The 21855-nt window shown below is 52.7% G+C and overlaps 8 protein-coding genes and 1 non-coding gene across 9 annotated transcripts, besides 4 other annotated features; 4 read left to right on the plus strand and 5 right to left on the minus strand.

Annotated features, from left to right (window-relative positions):
* Nucleotides 1-150: 150 nt before the first annotated feature.
* ACLA_043270 (glutathione S-transferase) lies at nt 151-1036 on the plus strand (the record flags this gene model as incomplete). The annotated part of the gene is made up of 3 exons (XM_001275034.1): nt 151-188; nt 242-621; nt 687-1036. 3 exons carry the CDS (start codon nt 151-153, stop codon nt 1034-1036), a joined length of 768 nt encoding a protein of 255 aa, XP_001275035.1.
* Nucleotides 1037-1357: 321 nt separating this feature from the next.
* On the plus strand, nt 1358-1428 carry ACLA_043280. The gene has a single exon. It is a non-coding gene; the product is annotated as a tRNA-Gly (tRNA).
* A 641-nt stretch (nt 1429-2069) lies between these two features.
* On the minus strand, nt 2070-3023 carry ACLA_043290 (uncharacterized protein; the record flags this gene model as incomplete). Its single annotated transcript, XM_001275035.1, has 5 exons — nt 2070-2193; nt 2243-2315; nt 2379-2472; nt 2529-2776; nt 2855-3023. 5 exons carry the CDS (start codon nt 3021-3023, stop codon nt 2070-2072), a joined length of 708 nt encoding a protein of 235 aa, XP_001275036.1.
* A 504-nt stretch (nt 3024-3527) lies between these two features.
* Nucleotides 3528-3567: a microsatellite.
* A 447-nt stretch (nt 3568-4014) lies between these two features.
* Nucleotides 4015-4040: a microsatellite.
* Nucleotides 4041-4478: 438 nt separating this feature from the next.
* ACLA_043300 (cytochrome P450) lies at nt 4479-6382 on the plus strand (the record flags this gene model as incomplete). The annotated part of the gene is made up of 6 exons (XM_001275036.1): nt 4479-4724; nt 4796-4930; nt 4998-5082; nt 5137-5211; nt 5257-5890; nt 5947-6382. The coding sequence occupies 6 exons, from the start codon at nt 4479-4481 to the stop codon at nt 6380-6382; spliced, it is 1611 nt and encodes a 536-aa protein (XP_001275037.1).
* A 457-nt stretch (nt 6383-6839) lies between these two features.
* encA (non-reducing polyketide synthase encA) lies at nt 6840-12270 on the minus strand (the record flags this gene model as incomplete). Its single annotated transcript, XM_001275037.1, has 4 exons — nt 6840-8069; nt 8127-11549; nt 11616-11916; nt 11975-12270. The coding sequence occupies 4 exons, from the start codon at nt 12268-12270 to the stop codon at nt 6840-6842; spliced, it is 5250 nt and encodes a 1749-aa protein (XP_001275038.1).
* Nucleotides 12271-13215: 945 nt separating this feature from the next.
* Nucleotides 13216-14665, plus strand: ACLA_043320 (putative O-methyltransferase; the record flags this gene model as incomplete). The annotated part of the gene is made up of 5 exons (XM_001275038.1): nt 13216-13446; nt 13505-13631; nt 13682-13805; nt 13854-14302; nt 14355-14665. 5 exons carry the CDS (start codon nt 13216-13218, stop codon nt 14663-14665), a joined length of 1242 nt encoding a protein of 413 aa, XP_001275039.1.
* Nucleotides 14666-15035: 370 nt separating this feature from the next.
* ACLA_043330 (class I SAM-dependent methyltransferase) lies at nt 15036-16096 on the minus strand (the record flags this gene model as incomplete). The annotated part of the gene is made up of 3 exons (XM_001275039.1): nt 15036-15532; nt 15622-15660; nt 15721-16096. The coding sequence occupies 3 exons, from the start codon at nt 16094-16096 to the stop codon at nt 15036-15038; spliced, it is 912 nt and encodes a 303-aa protein (XP_001275040.1).
* A 2505-nt stretch (nt 16097-18601) lies between these two features.
* Nucleotides 18602-18629: a microsatellite.
* Nucleotides 18602-18630: a microsatellite.
* A 75-nt stretch (nt 18631-18705) lies between these two features.
* ACLA_043340 (uncharacterized protein) lies at nt 18706-19659 on the minus strand (the record flags this gene model as incomplete). Its single annotated transcript, XM_001275040.1, has 2 exons — nt 18706-19470; nt 19546-19659. 2 exons carry the CDS (start codon nt 19657-19659, stop codon nt 18706-18708), a joined length of 879 nt encoding a protein of 292 aa, XP_001275041.1.
* Nucleotides 19660-20166: 507 nt separating this feature from the next.
* Nucleotides 20167-21737, minus strand: ACLA_043350 (aldehyde dehydrogenase ALDH; the record flags this gene model as incomplete). Its single annotated transcript, XM_001275041.1, has 2 exons — nt 20167-21553; nt 21610-21737. 2 exons carry the CDS (start codon nt 21735-21737, stop codon nt 20167-20169), a joined length of 1515 nt encoding a protein of 504 aa, XP_001275042.1.
* Nucleotides 21738-21855: the final 118 nt, after the last annotated feature.

Consider the following 21855-nt stretch of genomic DNA (forward strand, 5'->3'; position numbering starts at 1 on the left):
GTCGGGATTCCTCCACGGGCGACGATCAACTACGTAGTATATAAATTCACATTGGCATCATATAATTCACTACCCACCGCGAGGAACTTCTACGCTCAAATACTCGAGCATAATTGCGACACTGAACATAATTACGAACACACAACAGCCATGGCGGACAACGGCGCTTTCAAGGTCACTCTCTACTGGTATGCTGTCCAGTACCTATACATCATCAACGCTTGACTAACAAGGTAACCAGGCTCGAAAAGTCTCGTGCACAGCGCATAGTCTGGCTCCTCGAAGAACTCAACATACCTTACAGCATCAAGACCTTCAAACGCCGAGCCGACATGACCGCGCCAGACGAGCTGAAGAAGATCCATCCCCTGGGTAAATCGCCAATCATCAGCATCGAGGCACCCCACCTGTCCAAACCACTGGTGCTCGCGGAGTCCGCCGTGATCATCGAGTATCTGTGCACGCACTTTGGCGGGGAACGATTCCTCCCCCAGCGGTACAGCGAGGGCAAGGAAGGGCAGGTGGGCGGGGAGACGGAGGAGTGGATGCGATATCAGTATTTCATGCACTATACGGAGGGATCTCTGACGCCGTTTCTGGTGATGAAAGTGGTTATGGATAGTAAGTGCTTGCTATCTGCTTTGCTTTACGTTGCAACCCTGCGTTCATAGCTGATTCTGGATCAGGCATCCGGAATGCGCCGGTCCCATTCTTCATCAAGCCGGTCACCAAAATGGTCGCTTCCAAAGTGGAGGGCGCATTCGTGAACCCGAACATCCACACAAATCTGAGTTTTCTGGAGGACCAGCTTAAGACAGCGCCAGGAGGCGGACCGTACATCTGCGGTGAAACGGTGACAGCTGCGGATATCGTGCTGAGCTACTCTGTCATTGCGGCGCTGTCGAGGTTGGGTTCTCTTCGCAACGAGTATCCCACGGTGGCAGCATATGCAGACCGATTGCAGGCACTCGATGGCTATAAGCGAGGCGTGGCGCAGATTGAGAAAATCGAAGGGTCATTTAAGGCTAGCTTATGAATAACCTTGTCTTGATTGGTATCCGAAGATCATTTCCAGCGTAAGAGGATGGCTCACCAGTATATATACATATTACAGGATGGATCAAATGAATACATGCTCAAACGAGTTGGCCTCAACCTATGTCTACAAACAAATTATACTAGAGATATATTGAAGCTACAAGGATATAATTAGGCACATACAAGCAAAAAATAGCGTGGCCTACCAAGAAATGAATACCATACCACAAAGTAGGAGTCAAGGGGGAACAATTAGCAGAGGGACATATGTTTTCGATTTTATCAAAATGCCAAGCAACAGCTAGATGGCCGAGCGGTCGCATCATTGGTCTAGTGGTAGAATTCGTCGTTGCCATCGACGAGGCCCGTGTTCGATTCACGGATGATGCATTCTTTTTTTTTTTTGTTTTGCTTTAGTTTTTGCTCTACTCTATCTAAACTTCTTGGCTATATCCTCTGGCTTATAGCTGACCAAGGTTAGAAAAAAGTTGATCAAGGCTAGAAAATTTCTGCCCCACCTAACCTTCATGAACTTTTACTTCTTGGCTTCCAGTTGAGCAAGGCTGGAGAAAAGTTCATCAGGTTAGGAATTACTGCCAAGAGAAGTTAACCAAGGTCAGAAATTATGTCATCCAAGTTCGAACCGTGGTCAGCTGTCTCCTGTGACTTGTGCATCCTATCACAGACATAAGAGTGCTAATGGGCCAAAGACGGGGTCAATTACATACAATCCGTGTAGTTTAGACAGGGTCAGTTGGTAGCACAGTTGGGGTAAATCGACTCCATCATTCGATTACAATAACCCCCTATTTTTTCTGGAAGAAAGGACCATGTATCTCAATATCGTACACCACGTGCTAAAACATTATTACATTACTTACAATCATCGCTGACGCAGCAAGCATGTCCAAGAAAGCGAAAGCGAAAGCCAAAAAGAACCCGCTGAACTCCAAAGCCCAAATTCAAGCAACGCGGCAAGTCTATCCTATCCGTGGTATCATACAATCATAACATCGTTTGGACGAGAGCGTTCAAGCAGCGATTGATTTATCCTCCGCTCGGATGGCGGGGACCTCCTTCTCCTGTTCTCGACCGTAGTTGGACCTGGGACCGAACTGATCATCGTGTCTCTGGGATTTGATCAAGATGATGGTACTACACTAAGTCAGTGTCCAGCCTGAGTGAGCGAAAGAAGGGGATATACCTGGCGACAGTCGCGATCCATCCCGGCCACGCCAGGACGACGGATGCAACGGCCTTGGGGTTCGTGCGATATTCTGCGATGGGTTAGCACTGTGTCGCAGCATCGTCAATCCAATCCAATTTTAAAAAAGACGTACTCAGCGCAGGCTTCTTGGGCGATTCCTGGAAGAACTTGCTCGCGGACGCGCCATCCGTGCCAGTGATACGGGCGCTGTGCGTGGCAGTGATGATCTAGGGACCCCAATTAGCCACTGGATCATCTAGGATCAAGATGATGAGCAATATACCGTCATGGTGAGAGCCGAACCGAGCATCATCACCGACACGATCACGCCACAGATCTTCCATGCCAAGCGCACGGAGCGACTCTCGTGCCGCTCGGGCCAGAAGAGATCGAAGAAGAAGGCGGCGCCGAAGATGGTAGCGACGGAGACGCCGACGAAGATGTTATAGGATGCAGCACCGATGAAGTCGTTGTTGTGGACTCGGGCCTCGGGGTGCCGTTGCTGGATTGCGTCTTGTTGGTCGAGGTAGTCTGTGAATTCCAGAGTGATTAGACTGCGCCGAAATCCGATATTGAGACGGGTTTTCACGGGAGGGAAGAGATACGAACCTGATAATGCGGCTGTGCCGACTGATTCTGAGCAGACACAAAAGATCATGGCCATCTGGTAGATGATCATCTTGGTGCGGCGCAGGTGGTAGGCGCGGTTGAACATGTGAGCACTCTTGAACTTGTGCCATTGGATCTCGTGGAGATCGAGGCCCCATATTACTGCCATTGCAGTCGTCAAATGTGTAGGATTGGGATGATTGAAGTCGTTCAATATTCGTGAAGAGACGCCAGCGTTGGGGTGCAACTATATCGGCCGAAGGTGTGATAAAAACTGGGAATAGCGAAATCAACCGAAAAGGGTATCTTGGGTATCTTGGGGGGTATCTGAGATAATTTTGGCTCCTGAAGAAAACAATAGAAAGATGATTCAGAATATTTCAATATGTTGTGGATAGTGTGCAGCAGAATGTTTTCTTTTCAGTTGGTTCTTTGGGGAGCCCAAAGTGTGTTCCTGCCAAGTGACGTCAAAAACAACAGATCTTGTCTTGGTTGAAAACAATTACAACAACAATTAAAAACAGACACACCCACGTCATCTATGCAGATCAAATGACATACAATGACTGTTAGTTCTAAGTGAGTTATTCTAATAGAGTGAAGATAAACATGTATTCCCTTGTCTTAGTCTTAGGGTTCTGACCACTATAACCGATCTCTTGCTACTGGGTAGGATGAGGATGATCCTTATGATGATGATGATGATGATGATGGAGACAATGACAGTAGACAGAGTGATGTACTCCTTTCTTACCTTAAGCTTCAGAGTCTATCTGATCTACTATATACGAACTACTTAATAAGTTCCTGATCCACACTCAAGATGCTCCACAGACAATATCTCCAAGCGCAAGAGGTACATCCTCTCCACTATGATGGCAGAGGATGCCCTAAGGGTTTGGGACCGCCGTCTTTGGATGCTGAACGTATCTATTCCTCCCTACCCCTGATACTCTACTTTGATGTACATACTCCGGTAGGGGGGGGCTCTCTATATCTCAGAAATCCCGTTGAATCGATCATGATGCCTCGACTTTGCGACATGAGATAGATCATATGGTCTAGGTTGGAACATCATGTTTATCTATATTTAGCCTTCATGTAACTAACTATAGTTGGACAGCGTGAGTGATTTCTCCAAAGAGTCAAGCAGCTCGGGGATATATATATATATATATATACACATCAGTCTATTCATAACGAGCTCCTCGATTACTGGAATGGTACCATTCCGATTAGGCAACTGTAAACGTTGGAACCCAAGATACTATCAGCATATCTCACTGAGACCGGCAATCGGGATCTAGATCTCTCTTCTCATTCCCCAAACTCACGATGAATATGTAGACCAAAAACCTGGCACAACTAACTGAATCCAATCGTCTTGACGGTGGTTTTTGTCAACCCCCCCTTGCTTCGGGCATGCAGCTTCAGTGGCGGATCGTGAGCGTCAGGTATGCTGCCTTGGTAAGGGGTCCCAGGCCACACCTCAAACTGGAGCGGTATTTGAGTGATTGCCCACTGGGAAATCCATGAACTACTTCTTATCACATCCTCCCCAGTGTTATGCTGCTCTACAGCAGCTGCGTCTGAATGACCCGCTTTTTCGCAACTGCATACCACCATGGCCGTTCAAGCATCCTCCAGCATCCATCATCTCGCGGATCTCGGCACTTCAGCCGCTCTAACTGGCGTCGTCCTCGTCCTCCTATGCGGTCTCCTGATCGTGATATCCGACTACCTAGACGGATGGCAACAGAGGCGAGCGCTCAAGGGCATTCCGATTGTCGACGAGGGAAGTTACATGCGCCCGCTGCTGCGGTGGAAGCGTTTTGATGCCGCGAAGGAGTATGCGAGGGCATACCACTTGGTATGTTTGAGAAACTTGATGTGCTGCTGGATTGTCTCCCACCTACTGAACAATTGTCGGCGTGGATCTAGTATAGCAAAAATGGACAACCATATGCGACGCGGTTGCAGAACGATGATTACGGGATTGTCATGCCCTTGAACTCGGCGAAGGAATGGCGGGCTCTACCGCATGAGGAACTGAGTTTTCTTCATGCCCTGGCAGAGGTAATATCCGTGATAAGGGCGCGCGCGCGCGATGCGGGAGCTGATGATTGACATCCTCGGGGAGTAGTTTGTGGACATGAACTTGTACAGCGATGTCACGGATCGAACGCCCATTCAGGCCGTTCATAGTTGCAATAATACTCAATCTCTCAGTATGTCATATCACCACAGCGGAGGATACTACTTGCTGACCATCTGCCGAACAGATCATCTCAACAAGCTTCTTGTGCGCAATATAGACAATGTCTTACCCTCTATATTCAAGCAGCCCACCCAAGATAGTAAGTAGAAGAAGACAGACGATGAATATTGCTCACGATACCCAGAATGGCTGGAAGTCAACACATTCCAAACTATCATGTCCTTATGCTCGACCGTGACCATGAGCTTGCTTCTGGGGCCCGACACTCCCTACGACCCGGTGCTCCATCACCACGTGTCTTCCTTTGGCGCGGCAATCATGGAAAGCTGCTACGGGAGAACAGCCTATCCCCGAATCCTACGCCCATTTGCATGGCGCTTCTCGCCCCAGTGCCGAGGGCTGAGAACCCATTTATCGATGGCGAGAGCAAGGCTCATTCCCGAGGTTGCCCGGCGTGTCGCAGCTGCACGAAAGGCCAACATTGAAGTCAAAGACAGCCGTCCAACATCTCTGCTGGACGCTCTCATCGAAGCGGCTCTGGAAAATGGCAGCTTGAATCGGGATGGGATCTGCACTAACGAGAAGGCGCAGCTGCAGATTCTGGCGGATGACCTCCTGTTCTTTCATTTCGAGCTCTCGAAACCGACCACAGTGAACATCGTCTTCCAGATGTACGCCATCATGAACCACCGCGAGTACATGTCCCCGCTTCGAGAGGAGATCACGAAAGCTCTGGAGCTCACCAACGGCGAGTGGACTGTCGAAACCCTCAAGTATGCCCCCAAGCTGGAAAGCTTCACCAAGGAGACCTTCCGACTGTATGATATCTCACCTTGTAAGTTCTCCTACTCCCGGCTTCTGCCCTTCATCCCAGACTCATCGCAAAACTAGTGGTCAGCTTCCGTCGGGTCATGAAGCCTGTCACTCTGAAGTCCATCGACCTATCCCTTCGCCCCGGTACGATCCTCGTCTCACCATGCCGTGACATCCACCAAGACCCAGACTTCTATGAGAACCCCATGACTTTCGATGGCTACCGCTTCTACGATACCAACAGCAATGCGTGCACGCCCCGTGTCGCAACGACCTCGCTCACATTCCTGTCCTTCTCCCATGGAACCGGCAGCTGTCCCGCGCGGGTGCTGGCGAGCCAGATCTGCCGCACCATCTTCATCAAGTTTCTCGTGGAGTATGATGTCGAGCTGGCGAACAAGAAGATGCCGGCTTATGGGTTCACAAATGGGCCGGTGTTTTTGCCCAATCCGGAGGTGATGATGCGGATTCGGCCCAGAGGCAACGGTATGCAGTGAATGGGTTCTGATATTGGATGTCGTCTATAGTAGTTTAAGTGTTTGTCCATGGAACCTGGTCAATAATAAAGACCTGTTTGTTGATGGCGTGGAACCAGTGGTAAGGAAAGTGTTAAGGGGTACTTTGGTACTCTAGATTGATGCCTTAGGCGGAAGAGCCCACCATCGCTTAATCAGTCTTTCCGCAACATTCTGGATGTGGCTTCAAAGTATCCTTCAACCATCCTCAGTGAATTGTCGTAATCGCATCCACTTGTGAATTTTGATCATCATGTATCATCTCTGTATTGCTCTATCTATTATTGGACTGAATCCTTCTGGCAATCAATACCGACTTTCCAGACAAACCCCGCCATACCATTCGGAAGTAAAGGCAAGATAGATCACCATAGAATGACGTGACTGATGTGTATACTCTAGGTCAAATACAAAATTACAATCACTCTAAACTATCCAGCTAGTAAGATGCAGTGAGATACGCCTTGAGCTCCCCGATTGTGGGAGACTCCAGAAAGAAAGAACTCTGGATATCAACCTGCAGGTCGATAGCGAACTTCTCCACCAGGACCAGGGACAGGAGTGAATCGATGCCAATGGCAGAGAACTCTGTGTCATCCGTCAGACTGTCCGCTTCCACCCCCGTTTCCGCCACGATGAGAGCCATGGCTTTGCAGACGAGCTGCGAGTTGGCCTTCTTCTCCGAAGGGAGGACGGGCAAGTCGACCTTCGGGGTCGGAGGGTCATCATCCGAGTCCTTTTGCATGGACCCGGATGATGAGTCTGAAGTGGAGCTAGGTTGAATTTGCAGCTTGGGAAGGTCTCGAGACGGGCTTTGATGAGGCAGTGGCCCATCACCGCCATCTGGGGGATCGAAGAATCGACTCATCAGTATCCGAGGCAGCGGACGCAGTGTCATCTCGCGGATCTTGCCCACTACACGATCTCCGCGCAGCACGTACACGTCGCCAAAGAAGAAGCCCGAGCTACCACGAGCCGGGTTCATCTTGACGTAGGACCGGTAAAGCTCTCCTGGGATCAGCTCTTCGGAGAATCTCATGGACTTCCATCCCTCCATGACATAGATTGTCTTGTGGTGATCGGTGGCATGGCCGGCGTTGAGCACGAGACCGCCGACATGGGCGATGGGGTCAATGTGGTGAGGAGGCGCGGTCCAGCGGCCATCCTTGCTCGGGGCAAGAATCACGTCGGCGACAGCCTCGAGACCATGCAGCACGACGGATTGAATGGCGCGGTAGTGCTCCGCATATTCGACTATATTCTGGAAGAGCGTGTACACAAGATCACGCGATATCCGGCTCGCTTGCCCGCGATCCGCCATCTGATGCAACGCATCGATTCGGCTGGTTAGCAAGTGGGCATAGTCGGCCCATTCATCCTGCCAGTCTTGGACGTCGCCGCAAGTCACAACACCGCTTCCCAGCTCCTCTTCTGCCGACTGGGGGGAGCCTTCGTCTACCACATTGTGTAGAGTCAATTGCATGCTTGAAGTCTGAAGGTTCGCCTGCATGCGCATACGAACCCACTGTGGGCGCGATCGATCCTTGCGGGGAATCAGACCTTGCAGAACTCGCACTTGGCCAAAATCCATGGCGGGGAATGGTGAACCTGGTTTGAGGCGGGAATACATATATCTCGCCATTGTGAATGCGATGTCGGTGTAGGCAAACTGCAGAAGGGCAAGTCAGTGACACAGAAGAATGAGGGTTACTTATGAGCGACTTACTACCGAGACGAGGGGCCGCCCGCTCATTTTATGTCCGGACGCAACTGCATAAAAGTCTTTGTCCACCACATCAGACTGGACGGTGATCTCTCCGCCATCAATCCCGAATGCCTCCCCCACAAGCTGATGCACCAGAGCGGTGCGCAGAGTTGACGGTGCTGATGACTGGACGGTAGGTGTGCAAGCTTTGTCCTTTACTAGCAACCAATCGCCATTATGCTGGATCCAGTGATTCTTCAGATTCCATTGGTACGATGGCAGGCCCAGTAATCGAAGCTCGGACTCAAAGGGCCTGTACCACTCATTCCAGTCAAGTGGCACGCCTGCCTCCTGCAGACCGCACATGGCGGCAGCCAACGTGTGCCAATTGCTCTCATCAGACCGGAAGCTTGGGACGATCAATTCAAGATCTGGGATGGTGGCACGCACAGCACCGGAATATGTCGGATGAACACCCACTTCAACCCAGACAGTCTTGGGTCCGACAAGTCCCTTATCCTGGGCCTTCGCAAGCGCTTCAGCGAAGCGGACCGGCGCGCGTGTATTATCCCGCAGGTAAGACCCGGTGGTCAAGGTGGCGTTTTCCACGACCGCGTCGGCCAAAGTTGGTGATATCAAGGGAACTTTGAGTTTTCGGAACGCAACACCCTTGGTGATTTTCTCGTAACGGTCCAGCATGGGCTCCATTTGAGATGAGTGAAACGCGTAGGGAACATTAAGCTTGACGGTGCGGTACCCATGTGATGCCAAAGTCTCCTGGATCTTGGGAATGTCCTCAACCGCTGCCGCAATCGTGATGCTAAGCGGCCCATTGATACACGACACTTCGTATTTTTGATTTTGCAAAACACGACGCACATCCTCGACGGTGCCCTTGACAGCAAGCATTGCGTGGCTATTGGCGGTGCATAAATCCTGCATGAGCGAGGCCCGCTGGCCAACCAAGAAGATCACGTCGCTTGCCGAGAGTGCTCCAGCCGCATACAGCGCGGCATACTCACCCAGACTGGCACCGGCAACTACAGCAGGCTTTACGCCAAGGTTTCGCCACAGGCGACAGAGCGCAATTTGGACACACACTGTGGCAAGCTGGGTGATCAACGCACTGAGTTCAAGGTCGTCGTCTTCAGTGCCCATGATAGCCGGAAGTATCGAGCCGAAACCGTGCTGATGGCAGATTTCCTCCAAACGCTCGAGCTGCTCCCGATAGGGGGGATACTCCTCGAACAGCTGCCGGCCTAAACCAAGATAGAAGCTGCCTTGGCCTGAGAATACGAAGGCAACGGAGGTAATCTTATTCACGGCCCGGCAGGTATCGACCTTAGGCAAGCGTTTCTGCAGGGAGTCGAGGATCTCATTTACCGAGGCGCCGTGCACGGCGATGCGGTACTTATGATGCATACGACGTGCAGTAGTCGTGTATGCAAGACTTGCGAGTTGCGTAGATGGATTGCTTTCCAACCAGGAGATCAGCGCTTCAAGATTGCGCCGCAGGGAAGTTGTGCTTTTGGCGGATACGCCTACAACGAAGCGCGACTGTGTAGACCCCCTGGGGTCCGGACGTACAGGGGGCTCTTGCAACAGCAGACTGGTGTTTCCTCCGGCCGCACTGAAGTTGTTTACCATGACATATCTCCTTCTCTCTGGATCATGTGGCCACAAAACTGTCTCTGTGGGGATCTTGACATTTAATCGCTCCAGATCGGGGAACTTGGAGTTTAACTTTGTCTTGATGCCAACATGCTGGGGAATTGCGTTATGCTGGAAGATTAATAGTGCCTTCATCAGCGCCGTGATACCGGCTGCAGCCTCTCCGTGGCCCAGATTGGCTTTGACAGAGGAGATGTGCAATGGGTGCGTTCGACGGGGGGCCCATGGGCTGAAAACCCGGGTCACGGACTCAATTTCGGCCGCATCCCCGGCCTGTGTACCAGTACCATGCATCTCAACTAGGTCCACGTCCTGTGGCGGAACGCCAGCCTGGGTAAGGACGGCGCGGAAAAGTTGCTCTTGAGTGGGTGCATGGGGATGAGTAATGGAGATGGCGTGGGAGGAGTGGTTGGTAGCCGTGCCGAGAATCACCCCAAGGATGTTGTCGTTGTCGTCCTCTGCGTCGGACAGACGCTTCAGAATGATAGAGCCGATTCCGTCACCTCGACAGTAGCCATCTGCGGCATCGTCAAACACCTGACAGTTCCCAGTCTTGGACAAGAAGAAGCCCCGACTGAGGCCGGCGAAGCTGTCGGATCCTGTGAGCACGTTCAGACCACCGGCAACAACCATGTCCGCCTCTCCGCGGAGCAAAGCTGCGCAGGCGATTTGGACAGAAGCCAAACTGGCGGAGCATGCTGTATCGCAGTTGAAGCTTGGACCAGAAAACTTGAAGAAATAGCTGATCCGGCCCGGAGCAAATGCTCGGTAATTTCCTGGGATGAAGTACATGTCAATGTCCTGGCCGGCATTCGCTTCACGATAATCATCCGAACACTGGCCGTAAATAGTTCCCACGCGGTCTCGGGTGGTTGAACGGGTCCGATCAGGCACATAGCCGGACTGCTCAAGAGCCTCATATGCGGTAAGTAATGCTAGGCGATGAGTGGGGTCTGTCTGTCCGGCCTCACGGGGAGACATGTCGAAAAAGCCGGCGTCGAAGAGTCCAGGGCTGTCAATAAAGCATCCGAAGGGAGTGTGGCTGGTGTTAAGTCGTTTCCCAGTTACATCAGTATGGCTATCCACGTCGTATCGGTCCGCTGGGACCTTCTGATGTACATCCCGCCCATCCTCGAGCAGCTCCCAGAACCGCTGCAGATCATCCGCGCCTCCAGGCAACCGACAGGACATGCCTACGACAGCGATTTTCGTGTCATTGGCTGTTAAAGATGGAATATTACGGTTGTCGAATATCCACTCTACAAGGTCTTCCACGCCAACAGTACATTCAGGAAATGCTGTTTGGACACTCGAGAGCAAACCGTGAACGACTGGGGTGGACGGCCGGAATGTCTCAAGTTGCAGCTCCATATCGTCCCTCCAGTAAGGGAACTTTGCGGCAGCATGAAGGACACTGCCCCAGCGAATGACGCTCGTCAGAAGGACGTGCGTAGCTGACTCTAGCAGCTCCTGCACAGTCTCGCCTTTCAATGGTCGACCATCGCCCATTGACAGCACATAGGCTGCGTTTGTGGGTCTGCGACTAGCGACACTAGGGCGCATTTCACTGACAATCCACGTACTGTGTGTCCTGTCGTACAGGTGGGCAGCGTGGCAGGGGCCGCCATACACGGGTAATGGCGCTCTTGGAGCCGATTGTACCTTCCCCGGTGTGTTGAAGAATTGGCGCAGTCGAGATGGTGGACCGTTCACAAAGACACTGCCATCCGGTTCGACGACGCTGATATATACCTTGCTGCACTGTGGGGAGCCCTATTTTGCAACTCGGATCAGACAATTGTTTTATCATTTCCTTCCCCTCAACATCCATTTGCCTACCGTAGACGTGTTGAACATCTCCAGCTCCTCTTGCACCGTCTCCTCATCAAGGCCCTTCACAAGCGTGGCCCAGCTCTCTAGGGGACTTTTGACGGACTGCGGCTCGATGTCCTGCGATTTTTGGTACAAAAGAATGCCGGCTCTCATGGCGACGCGAATGACCTCAGCCGCAGTGACGGGGACATCCAACAAGGAAGGGGAGGCAACGATTGCTGTGGCGGCCAGGAAGCCCAGACCTAGACCGGTAAAGAGCGAGTCCTGGGCATGGAAACCGAATCTCTCGGGCCGGCTCTCGTAGTTGCTATCCCAGGTCAGTTCACCCTTCCTCCAATGCCAATTTCGGAATGGAGACACCTCACCCAACGAAAAGACATAGCGGAATCAAACATAAGAAGATGCATTCGAACGTTCCGCAGAGCGGTCCCTTGTGCCAGTTGTGACTTTCTGCGAGGTCCAGAATTGACTGGAATGGTGGGATAAGACTTCTCAATTCCGCGGGCAGGCGGCGGATCTCCTCTCGAACGACCTGGGTCGTCTCGTCGAGAAGTCGACGCAACACGACATGTTCTGGAGATTGAGAGTACAAGCGTAAACGCCGAAAGAGTTCCTGCAGGTCATCTGGGGGGAATTTGTTGCTGAAGAAGAAGAGTCTCATTTTGTTTGTTACCGTGAGGGCAGCGAGGAAAGAAACCCGGTATGGCCTGGTGGGTGTTGGGTCAAGTCGGGTTCGTAATATAATCTGTTCAGTTGGAGAAAACCGTTGAATACTTGCTAATTCCATGTTCTAGACTTCCTAGTACGCATCAAGGACGTGGGCTGCCATTCCTCTTGAATTTTCCCCCCTGCTAGGGGGGTTCTTCGCATGAGGCGGCATAGCGGGTCTAGCTGGCCAGACAACATGATCGTCCTGCCATGTTCCAAACGTGTAGATTCTGGTGATACGTATCAGCGGATGAAAACATTATTGAATGTATGATCGCCACTATTCATCTGAGACTGATCATACAGTGAAGTCAATGATATCAGCCGTTAATCTGTTGATGGCACAATCGCCTGGTACAGAAGTGTTCTGCTTCCTTTGTTGCCTGCACCAGGAATGAAAGGCTCTGGAGAAGCAAGGGAGGGGGTCGACGAAGGGCCTGTGGTCTTCATCTGCTATCACATGTAGCCCGACACATACGTGACCGAAGCTCAGGATTCCTCGTGCGCGGGCACACCAGCCGTGCATGCATTGCTCTGATTTTGGCGAAGCTATGTTTAGCTCGAAGCCACGCACTTAAATCTCCAGCAAATGTAGAGAATCATATGCATGCACATCGTCGCATCCCTAGAGTGAGCGGTGAAAGCCTCACTTATCCACTCTGCAAGGAGATCAGGCAACGGTATAGCTCTCAATCAGGCAATACAGTACAGTCTGATCACATCCGTGGATCGAGAGGCGGTCTCATCTTCTGTGCGATAATGCCGGTGGAGTAATAGATCTCCATAGTCGGTGGAGAACTCTAGGACGACCTATTTAACTGTCTACGTCTAAGTGATTCATCGCACGGCGGTCTTGCTCTTGATCTTGGAACTACAGCGTTTCTCAAGAAACTACATCATGGCCATCACTGAAGAAACTGATCAATATCTCTCGGGCGTCCAGAAAGCCCTGCAACGGCTGAACGGAGCAGCAGAACGCTGCCAGTCGACTCTGCTTAGCGGCCAGGATAATAGCCTAGCGAGCTGTAGTGCCAGGCAAACCGTGCGCGATGACTTGGTTCTCGAAGCCCTGAAGTTCCTCCAAATGGCTCAAGGACCGGTTGATGCTGCTGCTACTTGCTATGAACGGGTAAATTGCTACAGCATGCAGTGTAGATGTCATATCAAATGCTAACAACGGGTGATAGACGGCTCATTTCGCGAGCGTACGCGCCTTGCTCGAGATGGGAGCCTTTGAGGCACTACCCACCGGAGGTGTCTCTCGCAGCACGCAAGAACTGGCCAAGGAACTGAAGGTTGATGAGTCGCTTCTCGGTGAGTATAATCTAAGCTCTGGCGTTTAATTGATTCCGCTGACAAACCAGCTCGTCTCCTGAGAAATTCCTCGCTGTACGGTCCGTTTGAAGAGACTGGACCGGGCCAGTACTGCCACACTCCGTTTTCCGAGGCTTACCTGCGCCCTGAGATCCGGGGGATGTTCCGATTCGCGTAAGTCTCTCATTCCATGGCATGCAATATGCTCAGCGTTTGTTCCAGGATGGACGACCACATGCCCGCTCATCTCAAACTCCATGAGTTCCTGCAGCGCAACGGCTGGCAGGAACCTTCATCCACCACGGACAACCCGTACACCCACGCCCACGTGACAAACGGGAAGAGCATGTTCATGAACCTCTCTGAGAAGCCTGAGCGGATGCAAGCGTTCAACAACGGCATGACGCTGCAAGCGATAACGCCTCTATGGATGACTGACTTATTTCCCTGGAAAAATCTGAGCCGGTTCCAGCCTGACGCGAGCACCGTTGTGGCGGTGGATATCGGCGGCGGAAAGGGCAAGGCGATTGCTCGTATCAAGGGCCTTTGCGGCTTGCCAGGTCGGTATATCCTGCAGGACCAGGGACATGTCATTCAGAGCGTGGAGGGCGTACTTGACCCGAAGATCGAGCGGATGGGCTACGACTTCTTCACCGAGCAGCCTGTTCGGGGTACGTTACTTCCCTTAATTCTAAATGATTTCTCCATCTAACCCGATTCTAGGAGCCCTGAGCTACCTCATCCGCCGCTGTCTCCACAACTGGCCCCAGGAAAGCGTGGTGCGCATCCTAAAGAACGTCGCAGCGGCAATGGAGCCGAAGAAATCCTGTCTGCTGATCGAGGAGATCATCGTCCCGGCAGAGAAGATGGGTGTCGAAGAGGGATGGATGGATATGATCATGATGTCGCTGGGTGCTAAACAGAGGACGCTCAAGGAGTGGCAGACGGTGCTCGACCTGGCGGGGCTGGAGGTGAAGCAGGTCTACCAGATTCCTGGGAATTGCCATGGGCTTATTGAGGCGTGGCGCAAGTAGTTTTTCTAGCATCAATCTGAGAATTTACCGTTGAAATTCATCTCTGGACGGGAAGCCGAGACTTGCACATTCGGAATCTATTGTGCATAGGGCTAGTCGTATCTTTCCTTTTGTTCGTCTACTTTGTCATGAAATATTTGGGTAAATCATATACTGAAAATTGGAAAGATGGGAGCTACTACTTGCAGTGACTGGTATTTCCCTCAGGACATTCAACATCGAGCAGGTAAGAGTACCCTTCACGACTACTGGTAACATACTAAATCATGGAATAAAGCCACACACAAATTCTACCAATTCAAATGCTTATACCATTTAGAACTAACCAGACCATCCCGCCAACCATCTCAAGTTCCAACGCCATCATCTCTCACAGCTTCCGCGCCGTGGCAATAATCGCCTCCGCCTCCATAGAAGCAACCCCATTCTTCCCGACCTTCTCCTCAAGAATCCGCAGCACAGCTTTTGGAATCTCATCCTCGTACTTTTCCCGCTGCTCCTCCGTCCAGAACCGTCTCGTGACATGCGGCAGACTGATCTTGCACGCCTCGGCGAGGTCTTCCACGGGAATGGGGTATGCCTTGCCCACCGTGGTGATCTTGATATCCGCGAACCCGGCGTGCTCGAACTGGGCGCGCACGCCGGCCTCGTCGGCCCAGTTCTTGTTGTAGAGGCAGAAGAGGTCTTTTGTGCTTGGGGTGGGGAGGTTACCTGGTAGGCTTGCGATGGCGGATTGGATGAGGGTGGTCCAGACGGCTGCAAGCTTGTCAGGGAGGGAGGGAACAGGGAACAGGGTGGTGAAGGGTGGGGGCAGGCTTACTTGAGGACCATACTGAGATGGCGAGTGTGCCGCCGGGTTGGAGGATTCTGAAGCATTCTAGGTACCGAATGTAAGCAGTTGCGCGGGCAATTATGATTGGCTAATTTCCAAAAAAAAAAAAAAAAGGCGAGCTTACCTTTCATAGCGGCTCGGTCGTCTGGGAAGAGGTTGAACGCTGGTTACATACACCATTAGCCACAGCCATCTTTCCGAATGGGGGCTGGTTCATATGTACCAAAAGCCGAGAAGACGTGCGTATAGTGTCCATCTGGCAGCGTCGTGTCTTGGGCGTCCACAACCTTGACCTCGGCATTGCGCCATCCTTCCTTGTTCATCTTCTGCTTGCTCACCTCTACCATAGCCTCCGAAACATCGCCGCAGGTCAACTGCCAGCCGCGCGTAGTCTCGTCATCGAGTGTGCGGTGCAGGGTACTAGAGACCGCGCCGGTTCCGCAAGCATCGTCGAAGACAAGCAGAGGCTTCTGGCTCTGCGCTATGCCGGACTTCTGGACGAGCTCTTCGGCGAAGAGCGTGCTGATCCTGCTGCCGAAGTCGTACCGGCTGGCGGTTGCCTGGTCGTGCTTTGCTGGGGCGTCTTGTGTTCGGGTCATGGTGGGTTGTACGTACTTGAGTGTCGAATCTGGGGAATGGTGGGAAGGTGAATTCCTGGTGTCAGAATAGTTTGTATGCTTTTATGTTCGCTATGTGACTGTCTGGGCGAGGGCAATAGACCGGCGGTCAGTTTACAGGCTGCATCAGTGCCCAACCATATCTTGACAGACCAATGCTCAGAAACCAATCGGCTGTTGATCTAGAGCTATCCCGTGCTGGAGGTTTGGCTCGGCGGGGGATGAGGTATTGGCAGGGTTATCTGAGACACTCGCTGCAAGCGCAGGCTACATTTCTACTAAGCTAAGAACATTGCGCTTGCATGGAGATGAATGGTGGAGAGCATTGGTATGCTGTTTGATGTCATGGGACTTTGGCCTTCAACGGCCAGCCGTTTGATTGCGACTGTGATCCTCTCCTTGCGTCGAACATTCTTTGTGGTCAAGCCGTTGGAAGAACGCAGCGCCTTACTTAAGTTGCCTTGATAGGGCGGGCGACTATGCCGTATCTCTACACTGCTGAGAGATGGCTGTCCTTGGTGATCCTGATCCTTGTTTCTGGCCCTGCGTGTTTAGTTTGGGCTTGAGGTTTCTCTCAGCAATGGACAAAATGTACATGGTACATCCCGAGCTGCGTTGTGGTCTATGAGCTACAAAATGTTCGAAGGATTCATATGAGTACATATATTCAAATGGGTCATATTTGATTAAGACTTCAATCGGGTAATCAGTAGCCTCCGAGGGCGCATCTGATTGCAATCCCCACACGTAGAACGGTAAGAGCACATAAGTCCCGGCGACTTGTGTGATAGAAGGAGCAGGCTCATTGAGACTCTTTCAGAATCCTTGATTAGGCCAGTGGCTGCTCCAAAGGCCGCCGATGATATTTGTGCGCAGCACATAACTGAGGTCAGGACAGTCTAGTCTTCGGGAACGACAAAATAGTGGTCGCCGTTGAGTAGGATGAGACCAAGTAAGACAGTTGTCGGTTTGGTTCTGTTCAGCGTGCTAATCAATATACTCAAACCCCTACGCTCTATATCATAGATTCGGATACTGTCCTCGCTACCCGCACACAGGCCCCATAGGGAGCTATGCAGAGGGTCATACAATTATACTAAGATGAATAGTGCGGAGGTGTTGAGATCTACCCGTTTTATGTCGAGGCGCAATCTTATAACTGCGTCCTGGGCTCTCCTTGCCCACATGATGACGCTGCCAACATGGTGTCGAGATCTGGGAAATTCAGTTCCACGCTCTCTGGATCAAGTAGCAATTCTGGCTTTCGCTTCGTCGGTTAGTGTAATCTTGAGTCGCCTCAGACTGTTGCGGTCGTGAATGCCCCTGTGACTCGGTAAAATTCCTCCGGTGATTTGATATCTGCACTGAGAGAGAAGAGGAGGAGAACTCGCCTAGAACATCACAGTGGTTGATGAGAAGATCTTCCATGCCGAACAGTCAGCTCCCAGAGGGAACGCTGATCATCTAGATAGTGGAACAGGAGTGATTCTTGATGACTATCTAACAGAAGGAAACTGTCTGCCACAGTGTCTACCTCTGGCGTACCGACTACCGAGGGAGACAATACCCTTTGTGTTATAGTCTCTTCCGTCTACATGAGACTGCCACAGTGGCAGTCTCGAAGCCGGCTGACCCAGACCAGATTAGCTTGAATAGCACATTTCAGATGTGTCTAGCGCGGCCATATTGCTTCCCCACCATCATGAGCCAGAACATCTTTAACAAGTACTGTGTATGTAGTAACAAACCCTGGAAATGCTTAGCGTGCGGCTCCATAAAATAAGGTTCTGTTAGCCCTTTTCTTTTGACCCTCCAGTCTCCTATTCCTGTCTCCGGTCTTGTTGAAATGTCCGACTGACCGTTCCCCAACTGTTACCAGATGGATGACCTGCAGGAAACCCCAGAAGGCAAGACTGGATGCATTAGCAGGTGCAATAGCTACTTACAGATCAGGGCTTTGCACCTGTCTTTGGTCCTGAAGCAATCTAGGGCGGGTCCTTCTGGTAGGCAAAATTAGCATGCATAGTGACAGGAAGCAACAGTGGCCGGCGGATAAGGTAGTTTCCAGCTCCTACTGGCGACGCCTAGTTAGTCCATGAGAGATATCCTATTGGCGCAAGTGGTCAAGAATCTGCCATGTCGTTCCTCCTGCAACAATCCCTGTAATGCCCCCAGCGACTTTGGTGCTGTACAGCCTGTGCTAGCAGGCTGGAACATCGCCATGAGCCACCAAAAGCTTACCAACATGCCAGCAACATCAAGTCGCAATGCTTCAAGGTAGATGGGCCCTCGCCTACTCCCTATGCCCATTTTAACTTACTATCGTCCGGGTTCTTCTCCTTTTCTGGCCCCCCCTTGTATTGTTGCGATCAGGTTATTGAATATTCTATTAATGAGTCTGTCCTGCCTTAGAGATGTCTCTCTCTGCATACCTAAAATGAACCACCCTAAGCGCAGAGTTCCTCATGATGGAAACAAATAAGTCTATATTCTATTCTATTCTATTCTATTCTATTAACAGTGATCTGCTTTAATCTATAAAGTGTATCTCTAGAACCAATACTCCAAAAAAAAGAAAAAAAAAACACCACCTATGCAAAAGCAGGAAGCTTCATCTTCTCCAAATAATCATCATAGAGCTTCTGCTCTTGGTCCACAAACGGCTGCACGATCTCCCTCCCCTTGAGAATCTCCGCCTGCAGGTGCTCCCACTCGGCCTGCGCGTCCCAGTTCACACCCGCCGTCTTGCGCTGGTTCACCGACGCAGCCCCATTCGCCGCACCGGACGCGCTCATCGGCGTGAAGCCGGCGGCCTCGAACGCCTCCCGCGGAGGCACCGTATACCGGCCCTTCTTGAGCACATACTTGCTGATCGAGACAGCGAAGAGCCGCTTGCGGAGGACCTCGTCGTCAACCGCCGCCGGCGCCGCCTTCTTCCCCTTCTTCCCTCGACTCGGCTTCAGGAAATACGTCACGATGTAGATCCACTTCTCATCAAAGGAGGCAATGTGCGACTGGACCTCGTACTTGGCGTAGGCGGGGATCTCGCGCTTGAAGTTCGTGTAGACGCTGCCGAGGATGAAATGCAGGTATCCGAACTTCTGCTGCTTGTGGAGGCGGGTCTCGAGCAGGGCGGCGCCCTTCATGATGAGCGAGGACATGAGGGCGGTGCGCGACACGTCGAGGTCGGAGAAGTAGGTCGAGTTGGACTTGTGGACGTTCAGGTCGAGCTCGAGGATCGGGGCGTGGGTGAAGATGCTGCGGGGTTTGACGAGGTCGGAGCTGGGGCGCGCGGGCTGCTCGACGGCCGGGGTGATGAGGTAGCCATACTGGAAGAAGTAGCGGTAGACGCGGAGCTGGATGGGGGAGAGGGGAGTTAGTGGGAGTCGTTGGTTGATACCAGCTGGGGACGAGGGGAGAGAGACACGTACATGCCACACAAAGGGGAGGTTCTTGATGTTGAGCAGGGCGAAGCCGATGGCGACGGTGCGCCAGAAGCTGGCGGATTGCCAGACGGAGCTAGCGAGCGAGAGAATGGACTCCATACGGAGAGAGAGTGTGTGTGTTACGGAGCAAACTGGACGCAGGAAGTCGATGTACTGAATACGAATTCGAAGGAGAACAAGACTGGACTGATGGATTCATATGCGCTGTTGAAGGCGACCGAGAAAGATGTACCGAAGAACAGAGGAGAACAGAAATCCACTCCCTATCCAGGCATCCAGCCAGAATTCGTCTCATCTTATTACTCTGTATTAGTGATCTGATCTGAAGCTGCAAAATCAAAATCCCAACAATCAAAATTTCCCATTTCCATGTTCTCTCTTGGCCAATCAGGCCTGCTGTTGGGAGAAAAGCAGGAACAGAACCGTGCAAAGTGCCTCGGTTGCCGGCGATAAAACGCTCCTTTGAGCAAAACGTCCGATGGGATGAGCAGAAAGCCATAAAGCCTTGCAGAGGCCGAAATTCGTCCGAGAAGGAATAAACAAGATGGATTTCCATGGATTTATGCACAAGAGCCACGCATACGTATACTTTAAACCTGGCTATGGCTATAGCTTACTCCCCATATTAACATGCACGGCTTTAATCCGACTATACGCGGCCAACCCGGCCTCCCCCAGCTCCCGTCCAATCCCACTCTGCTTGACGCCCCCAAACGGCACCCGCGCATCGCAGTCCTGACTACTGTTAATCCAGACCATGCCCGAGTCAATCTCCGCCGCAACCCGGTGGGCCCGCTCGAGATCCCGCGTGAACACCGCCGCGCCCAGCCCATAGATCGTGTCGTTCGCCCGGCGGAGAGCCTCTTCCTCCGAGTCAAACGGCTCGATCACCACCACGGGCCCAAACACCTCTTCCCGCACGATCTCCATCGCCTCCGTCGTCCCCGTGAACACGGTCGGCTGCACAAAGTAGCCGGCGCGGTTCTTGCGGTCGCGCGGCACATACGCGCCGCCCCCCATGACCAGCCGCGCGCCCTGCGCCTTCGCCTTCGCAATGTGCGACAGGACGCGCTCGTACTGCGCGCGCGTCACCTGCGGGCCCTGGAAGGTTGACTCGTCCCACTGGTCGCCGACGACGGAGGTGGTTTCGACCGTCCGCTGGTATCGCTCCAGGAAGGGCTCGAAGATGGCCCGCTGGACATAGACGCGCGACGTGGCGGTGCAGATCTGGCCCTGGTTCGCCATGATGCCGAAATGCGCCCACTTGACGGCCTGGTCGAGGTCGGCGTCGGCAAAGACCAGCAGCGGCGACTTCCCGCCCGTCTCCAGCGTGATATCCTTCAGCGTGCCCGCGGCCATCTTCATGATCTCCCGCCCCGTCTGCGTCGAACCCGTGAACGCGACCTTATCGACGAGCGGGTGGGCGGCGAGCGCGGCGCCCGCCGTGCGCCCGGACCCGTTCGTGATGTTCACCACGCCCGGCGGGAAGCCGGCCGCCTTGATCAGCGTGGCCAGCACCAGCGCGCTCAGCGGCGTCTGCTCGGCGGGCTTGAGCACGACCGTGTTCCCGCACGCGAGCGCGGGCCCCAGCTTCCACGCCGCCATCGACAGCGGGTAGTTCCAGGGGATGATCTGGGCGACGACGCCAATGGGCTGGCGCAGCGTGTAGGCGAGCTTGCGCGGCGTGGGGTACAGCGTCTGGCCCGCCACCTTGTCGGCCCAGCCGGCGTAGTAGCGGATGGTCGTGATGGCCTCGGTGAGGTCCTCGTCGCGGGCGACGTGGTAGGGTTTGCCGTTATCCCAGGCCTCGATGGAGGCGAGTAGCTCGCGGTGCTGGTCCATGAGCGCGGCGAGCTTGGTCATGAGGATGCCACGGTCGGTGGCGGGGAGGCCTTTCCAGGACGGGTGGACGAGGGCGGCGCGGGCGGCGTGCACGGCACGGTCGATGTCGGCTGGGCTGGCGGCGTGGACGGTGGTGATGGGTTGGTCGGTTCTATTTCGTCTGAGTTTTATTTTTAGTTCGTAGGAAATGAGGGGGATGGGACATACGCTGGGTCGAGCGAGGTGATGGTCTCGCCTCCGGACGCAGGGACGAATTCATTGTTGATGAAGAGACCGGTGGGCTGTTTGTAGCGACGGCCATTGGGGGTCACGATATCGACGAAGAGGTCCGTCATTTTGATGGGGACTTGGGATGCGGTTGGAGAAGAACTGAGATTCTGAAGCTGGCTTGGCTGTGTTGGTGTTGATCTATCTTCTATTCTATCTTCTATATCGGTTTCTTATCTGTTTCTG

Source organism: Aspergillus clavatus, genomic scaffold, assembly GCF_000002715.2.
Source record: "Aspergillus clavatus NRRL 1 1099423829792 genomic scaffold, whole genome shotgun sequence".
Taxonomy (NCBI): domain Eukaryota; kingdom Fungi; phylum Ascomycota; class Eurotiomycetes; order Eurotiales; family Aspergillaceae; genus Aspergillus; species Aspergillus clavatus.